The sequence below is a fragment of the Aplysia californica genome, unplaced genomic scaffold (assembly GCF_000002075.1).
Source record: "Aplysia californica isolate F4 #8 unplaced genomic scaffold, AplCal3.0 scaffold00705, whole genome shotgun sequence".
Classification (NCBI taxonomy): Eukaryota; Metazoa; Mollusca; class Gastropoda; order Aplysiida; family Aplysiidae; genus Aplysia; species Aplysia californica.
Genome location: NW_004797975.1, coordinates 321,754 through 333,342, shown reverse-complemented (window position 1 = coordinate 333,342; position 11,589 = coordinate 321,754). Strand labels below are relative to the sequence as shown.

The following is an 11,589-nucleotide window of genomic DNA, read 5'->3' as shown; positions in this document are numbered from 1 at the left end:
ACACACACACACACACAAACACACACACACACAAACACACACACACCAGTTCGTGTTTGAATTGATAACAAAAACTACCATGACTACAAAAAGAAGCCAGCGAGATAAGAGTACAAGAGCAGACAAAGGCAAATCATCATGACAACGAGCCGATTTCCATGTGTACATATTGGCCAGATAACTTTTTTTTTCAAGAAAAACGAGGTAGACTATGCCATTCTCCATTAACAACCACCCGATGGAATAGGGAAAGAGAGAGAGAGAGAGAGAGAGAGAGAGAGAGAGAGAGAGAGAGAGAGAGAGAGAGAGAGGGAAAGAGGGGGGGGGGGGGGAGGCGGCGGCTACCAGACGCGTCTTCTAAAATGTAAAATAAGGACTTGTATGCTATTTGAGTGAAAAAAAAAGTACAGTTGTTTTGGGGGTTTTTTAAGCTTTAGTTAGAGTTTTATGGCACTTGCAACACAATATGATCATATAAGTGTAAGGGCTAAAGATTTGAGGTGTTACAAGAGAGTAACAAAGAGGGTGAGGACGGAATAACATAGATAGAAATAAAGGAGGAGATATCAGGACAACAGGCATTTGATGGGAAAGAAGGAGCAAAACCACAAAAAAGCACCCACCAACCAACCACCCATAGAGGTACAGTAACACAATAACGGCCACGTCGCAATGCAAAGCACACGGTAGAAACAACAACAAAAATATTTCTGTAAGGAAGCAAGACCTAAAAGTGGCTCCCATCAACCTCTGAATAAGGACGAGGTAAAGCATGATACACCACAACTTTTTCCTCCCAGGTTTTAGTAAGAGTTTTACAGCACTTGCAACACAATTAGGTCATATACATGTAATATGTGCCACAGATTAGAGGTGTTACTAGACAGTACATGTAACATACAAATAAAAGAAGGAGATATAAGGACGATAGATATAATTTGATAGGAAAGACGGAACAAACCACACATAAGCACCTCTGCCAACCACCCATTTTCCAATTGTAAAGGCAATACCGGTATGGGTCGAAGTACACAATACACAACTAAACAGGGCAAATATCCTTTTAAAAAAAACAACAAGAAAAAAAAATTACATTCTTTTAACAACATGCAAGGAAGATCTTGAGAGTAAACAAAATCCATTTTAAAAGGGAAGGTGCCACTCAAATTTCCATCTCTTTAGATTCTCCATATACAGAATGTCTTGTGTAATCACTGTGTTCAGTATGTTCATAGGAAACGGTTAGATACTTGAATGTCGTAAAATAAACAATCATTGACAACTGAGATTATATAATTAAATAGTATGCAACTGTTACCTCAAAATTTAGGCACTGAAAAAATCCTTACGGGTTTTTCGTTTTTCAAACAAATTTTATGCTATTTGGTAAGATCATCAACTACTACGATACAAAACTTTGGTCAACAAGAAAACTGCATATTTTAATTAGTTTTGTTTTAGCATTTATTTTGTGTGCTGTATTTTTTTTTAAAACGAAAATTTTAAGGGGGTATAAAAAATATACCAAAAAAAGCCTAAAAAGACTAGAGCTATGCTTACATGACATGATGTTCACATAATGTTGCATTATGGTTGTAAAGACATCATATTAGTCCAAAAAACTTGGAGGCCTTAGTACTTTTAGTACTAAAAACTTACAAAATGAGAGTTTACGCAATCCATCAAAATACTGTGAAGAAAAGCAATCTTCACATAATATTTCTCTCAGTTGCCCAAGAATGATGGTTCTTTCCATTCAAATCCCTATATACTATTTATTACCCTCAATTACACTAAAGACAGTTATAACAACAAATGTTGCACATGGAAAATTAAAAAGAGCCCAGTTTTTGTAGCACCTTCCTTCAAAGAAAGGATCGAAAACAATAAATCATTAAGGTTATAAAAAAGAATGAAATATAGGTAAGACAGGTATTCAGAATGACAAACAAAACACTTGCGAAAATGTTTAGAACTGAACACGCAAACAGCGACAGAAATAGAGGAAAACCAAATTCATCCTGGAGAACAATGAGAGATAAAGGTTAAAAGTAACTTCAGAGGTGTACCAAAGAGGTGGAAGAAAGAGGCAAATGTACGAATGACAATGGTCCTCTGCTAAAACTGAGAAAAGAAAAACTAAAAGTATGCTATACAAAATGCGAATGAATAACAAAAAGAGTAAATAAGACAATACTGGGAGAATTTTGGCTCCACTACCAATAGACAAAAATGCAGAATACTCCGACAAATACACAAACAGAAACACGGCAGAAAATAAATTAGACAGAATTTTTTTAACGCTGTCACTCACAAAAACAGACAGCAACAAAAAGACGAAACGAATGTAATTAAATACCAAAGGGGACGACCAAGCTCATTATCATTAGCCAACTATGGCATTCAGACCTTCCCCAACAGCATGAAACAATCCCCTGTTCGTAGCTATCGTTTGCAAGTTAAAATACTCAAATTAGTCAAATTAACATGGCTACAATTTTAATCCCAGTTCCACATCATTAACTATCACTGTCTGGGCAATAACATTTACACTGAAATAAGGTCACCAACTGCTGTATGACAACACATAGAGGATGAGAGACAGCAACATTTTAATCATTAATCACTAGAACTATATTTTTACAAATTAATGTCTGCACACAATGACGAGCCAGCTGAGTTTTATACAACTGCGAGCAGAGAACACAATATTTAAACCATTTTGCTGATGCCTGGAACTGCCTGCGTGAGTTTGCCACTCACAAAAGTCCCCTCCAACACGTATAAGTGCTCCTCTCAACTCTGCTCAAACAAAAGGAGGTAAAAACTGGACAGAGGGAACAACCACAAAAGGGAAATAGAAAACCCTCGTTGCCTGAAAGCACCATATAGATCACTGACTTTACGTCAGCCAGTTTTCATAGAGTGATACTTAAATTTTGTTCTACTAAATGGGGATCAGTGTCCATTATTTATATAATTCATTATCCGTTTCTCTATTCATCAGGTCTTTTTTTGATCAAGTACTGCTGTACTTTTGGACATTGACTCTTTTGAACCACACTCTCTTGTTGGTATTTATGCTGACTACACCGTGGAAATGTTTAAATTTACTTTAAACGGCAAATATTTTCCAGTTTCTTTAAAGCTCTTCCAAACCCAAAAATTATGATACCCCAACCAAACCCTCCACTCACTACAAAACATACACTAAAACTAAAACAATGGAACTGAAACCTCTTGACTTTGAATGACAATGACTGTCAGCTGGTGTCTGGCATATCAATGATTAGTTCCTCTGGAAAGACTGCTAAATATTGCTTTTTTTTAAAACTTCAATAAAAATCACTGGGTCGTATTCTTTTAAACATTTTAGGAAAAGTAAAAATGTCAGACTCCACACGAGAAACTATTGCTATCTCTTATATAGAGGAAGTAAATTTAAAAAACATAAAATGGCCCCCTCCACACCAATGAGCTCACACTCAAAATAAAGATGAGAGGAAAGCAGTTGCAGACAAGAACCAAAAAGTCTTTATCCAAGGTGGCAGACAGTCAACAATCCCAGGTGGAGCATAGACTATAGGGGGCTGAAAATCTTTAATAGGCCGAGTACGATGACTCCCACCTATAAACAATATCGGTTTACTGCAGTGGAGGGAAAAAACAAACCAGAAAGTATAAAACAAACAATCACCCAAATCCTTCTCCAAATTATATGAAGTCATCATGACTGACTTTTAAAAAAACCATTTACACCGCTCAAGGAATGCTCAATTTTTACTCAGAAAAACATTGTACCAGGGATGTAAACAGGTTTTGAAAAAAAAGCCGGAAAATATACTGCGCGCGCGCACTGACTGAAATAAGAATACAGTGAGACTAAATTATATTTGTTTCTTTCCCTCTAATACAACAAATAATCTCTATTTAGTAAGTCGGTTGGAAAACCTGGAAAAAGCCGGAAGATTTACATCCCTGTTATACATTACTCACCAGTCCTTGATACTTGAAAGAATCATAAACACTCCTCAGCAACAGCCAGAAAGGCCAGAGGTATTCAAACCGGAACTCGAGGATGAAATCCGCCATTAGAACAAGGGCCCACACAAGCAAAAACCTCAGGTACAGAAATGTGCTGTGAAGGGATAAATAAAAAATGTTTTAAAACATGAAAAAATCATATCGGGTCAGAGAATTTTAGCTTAGTTTTAGTAGAGGTTTTACGGCACTCGCAACTGCATAATATATGGTCGTATGAGCGCCAGAAGATTAGAGGTGTTACAAGAGAGTGACAAACATTAAAAAGAAGAAGGGGAGATAAGGACGATAGGTGTTAGATAGGAAAGAAGATGTTCTAGAAGTCTAGTACTCATGATCTAACATGAAATTCAATCCCTTTTCTTCAACTTCAATTACTCCACTATTCCACCACAAAAGGCAATTTATACTCAAGACATTATACAATTATCTTAGCAAACTGAATTTACCTAACATTCAAGTTCAGTTTTTTGTTTTAAAAATATAGAACTGTAAAAGAGAAGTGAATTATAACAGTTATGTTTATAAGAGCTCAATTGGTCTGTTAACCACTAAACACTAAGAACTGGCGCTCATGACCTTATGCAGTTGCGAGCGCCGTAAAACTTCTACTAAAACTAACAAAAAACACTAAGAATACTATACAAAATTGGATGAAGACTCAAATTTTTTAGAACTTTGCTACCTGTAAGTTTTTTGCCGGAGCTCTATGAATCTGGATAAATAACTAAAACCTACAGGATAATTTTTCTCCAGCAGCATCAACATTTTCTTTCCAATGATTTGACTGATTTCACACCGTGTCAATACCCACAGCAACTATACATATAGTTCAATTCCTTGGAAAAATTTATACATGTCCACCGTACACAATACTAATGAACACTAGGACTGTCGATTTTATACAAAAAACTCGGCAATTTTACATCCAAGTCCCCTTTAACACTTTGCCATCACAAGGCTTATTTATAGTAAAAACCCTTGCCATTAAAGGCAAAGGCATTTCGGGGGAAAATCCAAAGAAACTGGGTGGAAAACATCGCCGATCGGCCAGATGTGACAGCAAAGTGTTACTCCAGACCTCACCTCTCAAGCCCATCTTTCTTCCCCATTCTACTTTTATTGAATCAAAATCAAGATGTCACATCGTTTAAGTTTTATAAAGTGGTCAGATTCTTTCAGCAACTGCAATCAGAAAATCACAAGACTTTGGAATCAAAATCATAATGGAAATGGACATTTTTAAAACCTAGTTTTTTGCTTCTATCGGTTTAATAAAAGAAAAAGACAACTGTTTTTATTATGACATTGAACTAAATCATTAAAAGAATCAAATGCAAACATGAGGCGTGAAGTTTCAATGCTTGATTTGCAGTATTTTGAGATGAATCAAGGCGTTTTCAAACAGTTTGGTAGAGACCCTGAACCCAGATAAAATTTAACATTTTCTATTTCTTCTCCTATCATCTATAAAACCAAAGAACTTCTATCAAAGATAGTACAAGACAAGATGGGTCACTTCTCTCTTTGAGCCAATTAAAAAAGTGTCCGCAAAATTCGGTGGCGCCCTCTTCGCAAAAGCGCATCTTTAGCAAACAGAGTTATCCTACTTGAGTTTTTAAAAATCAAAGTGAAACTAGCAAGTTTTTGAATGATTTCGGAAGAACGCTTTTTTTAAATGGTTACGCTGACAAAAAACCTCTTCCGGAGGAAAGGGTGATTGTTTTCTTAGTTTAATTTGACTTTAGAATGAAAGGCAAGAGGTCATTAAAATTTTAAAAAACTAAAACTCCGTACTGAACGAAACCGAACTGCTAATGAACAGCAGTCGATCTGCGCACGCAAGGAGGTGCTATTCCTATTCTTCTTCTGGAAAAACGAAAGAGAGCTTCAAAACAGACTGCAGCGCCATCTGAAGCAAAGAGCATACTTCCTGCGGACACTTTTTTGGCTGAGTGGCCCATCTTGTTATTTACTATCATTGCTTCTATTCAAATTCCCACCAATATTTTCTGTTAGCAACTGAAACTGAAGGCATGATACATGTTTTTGCCCCCTTTTTTTTTTACCATAAAGCACAGACTGAAACTACTTCCGATACATACGCTGAAACAAACTGAAAAACAGGGTGATAATTTTTGTGCGCTAAAAGATGACACTGTTTAGAAAGAATCAATCTCAACTCACATGATAACATACTGATGAACTGAAAAGTACGACTAATGTTAATTTTTTCCCTTCATTTTGGAATAAAGGCCTATAAAAACCTTTTTTACCGTTTTAACAACGACAAAAAAACATTTGTGAGACAGCATGGTAGAATCAGGCTCTCGTCAAAACAATCAAGGTGAAGAAACTTGCAATTTTCCGCAGGATTGTGAATTGTTATCAAATTTTTGTTTTTGGCTCTACACCTTTCATGCCCATTAAAGAACTCATTTCTGTGTGGACTTTTCTTAAAAACGTTGATAAAAGGCATAAAAAATTCTAATTTTCAGTTAGTACGGACCCTTGAGCTAAGGAAATAACTAATCTTTGGCGCCCATTTTCTCACTAATTTTACTTCTGAAAACAGGTGACCCACCTCCTTCATTCGCAAATATCTCGACTTGTATTCAACGTAATGGATGTTTGTTTTCATTCAAATAAAGACAAATGAAAAAGCTATAAGATGACACCAATAACTCTACATGCCCATGCCTGATTCCACCACGCTGCCTCACATTTATAAAGACACACTATCAAGACCTCTAGAAGATACACTGGGCGAAACTCCTGCACAGCAAAGTTCAGACAAGGGATTGACTTGGGACAAGGCGCTTGGTTTTCAATATCCAGTGCTATACCTTCAAACAAAATCAAACCTAAAACTCCCCCCTCCCCCAAAAACAAAATACTAGGAGAAAAGTCTTATCAGGACAAAAGAATCCACAAAAAATGGTTGGAAAGGCTTCTTGCTTCAATAACTGAACAGACATTACTTTAAGTTGCACAATCATAGAAGGTGCAGCAGCAGCAGCAGTCAAAGACCCAGCACAGAGCAGCAACTCTGTAAACTGATAGTAGTTGCAGAAGTAGTGAGTAATATAGAGTAAGGCTATCAGCCAATCCTCTAATGTCCTAATGCTTATCCTGTAACAAAGGCTTGTGACAAGGATGCATGCAACCATCACATCTCTTCAACATACTCCGACAGAATGACTGAGAATGCAGATAGATAGTAGACAAGACTCAAGAAGAAAGTAAAAGGGATGAAATATAATAATATATGACGAACCATCAATACAAGGAATGCGGTTAAGAGACTTAAGATGTGAAGATGACACTGTACTCTTTAGTCTTTGCCACATCAACAAGAGGATCAGAGAATCTCCCCCACCAAAGTGACGAAAAAGGATTACACATAATCTAAAAATGTAAAGACCAAAATCAAGGACATGACGACTACAAAGAAGGAGCTGTAAAATTGATGGGGAAGAAAGAAAGAGAAAAAGGTAGCAGATTAGCAGAACTTCTGAACATCATTGAACCAACATTAGGACGAAACAACTTAAGACACACCATCATTTTGTGCTTTCTCATGCGTCATTTTGAATCCCAAACTATTTCTAAAAGGACAAAGAAAAGACTTTTAGACCTGCATGTGAGGCTCAACCAGATTGTCTGAAAATGTTCCCCCCCAAAGAGCTGTGTCATAAAAGGAAGGACTTCCGTGTAACGAGCGACCACCCCAACAAACAAAGAGACCTACCATATCCCTACCCCAAAAAAGAACCTGCAACGGCCCTCATGTAAAAATGCCAGTACAAGTCCAAAATGAAAAAAAACCTACACCCCAAAACTAACAAGGAGCATGGCCTACATTGCTATCATGTAATAGGGTTGATACAATAACACAATTAGAATTGGAAGATGAATCCTCCATATAGTAATCTATAAATCTACATCTAGAAATAGAATCTAGATCAAGATCTAGTAGAACAAGGAGGCCTTGAACGAGAAATCCGAATCCCAATCTGAACATAGGGACTCGGCTGAGTCTAATATAAATACTAATACTAGATTAATAATTATTAGCAATTATTTACGTACCTGATGAAATGCTCTTTTACCAACATTAATATAACAGCACAACCTAAAACATGGTTTGACACAATAGAATTTGTATATGAATCCTCCATCGAGGTCTATAATGATCTATATATAGAGAGAGATCTAGATCTAGTAGAAAGTGAGTATAGGCCTTGAATGAATCCACATCCGAACAATCGATCAATCACCAGACGAAATTCAAAATGGCTGCTCCAGCACAAAACTGAAAGCAGATAATTTAGGTCGTCGTCCTTTTTCGTAGTTGTATTTCTACCCAGGTTCCGACAATTATGTCGGAAACGTCGGCGCGAAAACGAAAATGCAGACAAAGCCAACCGGAGAAAAAGGGGGCGATGGAAATAGGCCAGGCCTCGCACTTCGCACATTAATACAGGTGGGCCTAGCGATAGCATTGGCTAGGTCGCGGGTCCGGTTGCCATCGTCGGATTTCAAACGATTGTCAGCAAACATGCAGGTCTAGACTTTGTACGGAAAGTTTATCACTGAATTTGAATCTGCAATGTCTTAGAAGCAGTACGCAGAACTGAATAAAAAATATGACGAACATGGTCTTCGTGCTCCGCAAGGCATAGCACTAAGAACGCCACTTGACTTGTCACAGTATCATCTTGCCTCCTTTGCCACTTGATAAGAAAAATTAACGAACGCCCTTCGTCATATAGGTCACAGAACAGATCAAACTGAGAATAGCAGTCTCAATATTAAAAGATTTCTCTGGACAGAACAATGCAAGGAGTGAGAGCAGCTCTAACAGACATAAGGATTCTGAGAAGTAGGCCTAAGTACCATATTCCTCACCATACGATTTAAAGCATGGACCACCACTTTCTATATAAAGCGTAAGAGAAGAACTCTTCGAATATTAGAGTACAGACAGAAAATAATTAATGAAGTACTAAGCATAGAAGGCATAGAAATGCCAACACTCATCTGAATACAAATGAAACGAACTGAACTTTTTGGGGCATACACTCAAGACACTCACATGGAAGCAAAGCCAGAGAGGAAGAGGTTGACCAAACAGAAGAAAGAAACAGGAACATAAAAACCTGGCTTGGCCAATTCTTGATGGAACTAAAACAACTCAGGCAGGCAGACTGTTTAATACAGTCAAACCCGCTTTAACGGAAACTTGGAAACCTGTCTTAACGGAATCTTCCCGCTCCCCCCTTGATATATTCCTCTTTAATTACCTGTATAAGACAGAAACCTGTCCAATGTGGAGACGGAAAGAAAAATCCCCTCTCTTCCGATGGTTTTTACCTGTCTATGACGGAAAATGCTTTGCCCGCTCAACCCTGATTAACTCGCAAGTTTGGTTCCGCTGGCTGGGTCTAAACCAAACGCCATGCCATTGGGCGAGGAAGGGGGGATCATGGGTGCAATATGGGGGTAGATGTTACCACCCCATCTATGATTTTATGTGAGCTCTGAATGATGCAGATGGTCAGGTAGTGAGGGTGTGAAATCTCACGAGTGCCAGTGAAAGTGCTAGAGTAGTGAGCCACCTCGGAAACTTTCCTGGGTAGCCAGAAGCCAGAGGTGTGAAATTAGTTTGACCGATGCCTGCCTCCCTGATCATACAGCTAGCCAGGAAAAGAGTTCCTTGAATTATTTTACATGGCAGTGAAGGAAATTTGTATAATTGGTTGACTGTGCTTGTTACACCGATGGGTGGGGCTAAGGGTGGAAGCAAAGGAGATGTTCAAATGTTTGTTTTTAGTATGTCAAACAGTGGTCCTATAAAATGCAAGCACTGGCGTCAATGGATAAGTAAGATTGCCCATGCCATTATGATCAGAGATGATAGCAGTTGAGCAGTTGAGAACCCCCCTCCATCTCCCCCCTAAATCCCCTCTCTAAGACGGAATTTTTTTCTGGCTCCTTTGTGATTCCTTCTTACACAGGTTCGACTGTAATATATTGCAGAAAAGTCCCAGATACAACGTCCAACGACTGGAAAAGCTAAGAAGACAAAGAATTCTTTATATATTTCTGTTAATACTGGAAACCTAAGAATATATATTATATATATATATATAAAAGGCCGGCTCTATATCTCCGAATGCTCGGGAAAATAAACTTGACTCTATTTCTCCTAACGGTTTTCGTTCTCCAGATTAGTTGGTTATTTGCGAATGGAGAGGCCTGCGCACGCGTGTGTTTGTGTGTGAGCATAAGGCGTGAAGGTGGGGGGATTTGTTTTTTGTTTACAAGAAAGAATTTTAGTTTTTTTGCTTTAGGGGTAACTAAATGCAAAATAGGTTACTGCCAAAGTCGAGCAGTGTTGTTTTCTCGCAGTAACTTTTGAAGGCATTTTCAAATGAAGTATAGTCTAGGAACGTTGCCCCAATCACAATTGAAGTATCTGAAGTATTCAGACATTTTAAAAAATCTCTAGCTCTAGAAATTGAATTCGATGCAATAAAAGCTTCCTCCCAGTTCTCGCAAAATGGCAAAATGAAAGATGACGCCTGAGTCTCGCAAATAGGCCTCACCAAAAAATCTCAAGAACGGAAACCGTTCTGAGAAATAGAGGTGAGGTTTATTTTCCTGAGCGTTCGAATGTCACTACTATAGAATCCAAAAAACTAATCAGATCAGACGTAAGATTCTCAGCCTTCTCTACGATAACAACAGTGACAGGCACAGGCAGGGTGATGAGGGTGCCCACTACACTACAGCGAGCAAGTTTGAGTAGAATCTACAAGTAAAGCAGCATCACACAAACAACAAATACTTTTCATGCTCTGTCTAGTGTCTTTTAAACTTTATAACGCAAGGCTCTCGCCCTAATTTCCTTTGAAAATCACTACTGATTCTAGATTCTAGATCTAGTTAGTTAGGCAACAGGCCAGTCTCCGAACTGGTAGATCTAGAATCTAGTAACTTGGTAGTAGTCTAGATAGATCTTGACTAGATCTAGATCTAGATCTAGATTCTAGCAGTAGGGTAGGCTACTTTTGAGGCTAAACTGCTAGTCAAACTACTGAATGTGAGCCAGCCTTTACTTTGTCTTGCTGTAATCAAGGCAATCATGGCTCTCATGATGACAAATGAAAAAAAAAAACCACAGGTAAAACGTTGCTACAGAATACAACGACTTATACAGGCTGACACTTAATTTATAACATATTTAGGGATAAACCCACTATCCAACTTCAACTAAAAGCTCCTGTACTTCGTGTGCATTTGTTAGCACAAGTCTGCTTTTCATTTATTTGAGTTCTAAGAGTGTTGTCATCAGCCTTACCTTCCATAGATACCATCCGTTATTTTACTTCGCTTCAGCGGACGCCGAATCTTTCCGCAGTCAACATTTCGCGGTCTCTTCATAGTCTTACCAGCCAGCAATCATTAATTTTGCTTCTGATCAATCCCGACAAATCTGATCTTTTCACTTTTTGTATCACCACTGCTTTCCTCTTCCCTAAT

General features: G+C 38.0%; 1 protein-coding gene across 1 annotated transcript in view; it reads right to left on the bottom strand.

Annotated features, from left to right (window-relative positions):
• LOC101845036 (macoilin-1) overlaps positions 1-11,588 on the bottom strand; it is a 40,776-nt gene extending 29,188 nt beyond the window's left edge. Inside the window, exons 1-2 of the mRNA XM_005108642.2 lie at positions 11,408-11,588; positions 3,997-4,138 (exon numbers count right to left, since the gene is read on the bottom strand). Coding sequence (XP_005108699.1) covers positions 3,997-4,138; positions 11,408-11,490 — 225 coding nt within the window. The 5' untranslated portion in view covers positions 11,491-11,588. The remainder of the gene's footprint in view (positions 1-3,996; positions 4,139-11,407) is intronic.
• Between the last annotated feature and the right edge of the window lies 1 nt (position 11,589).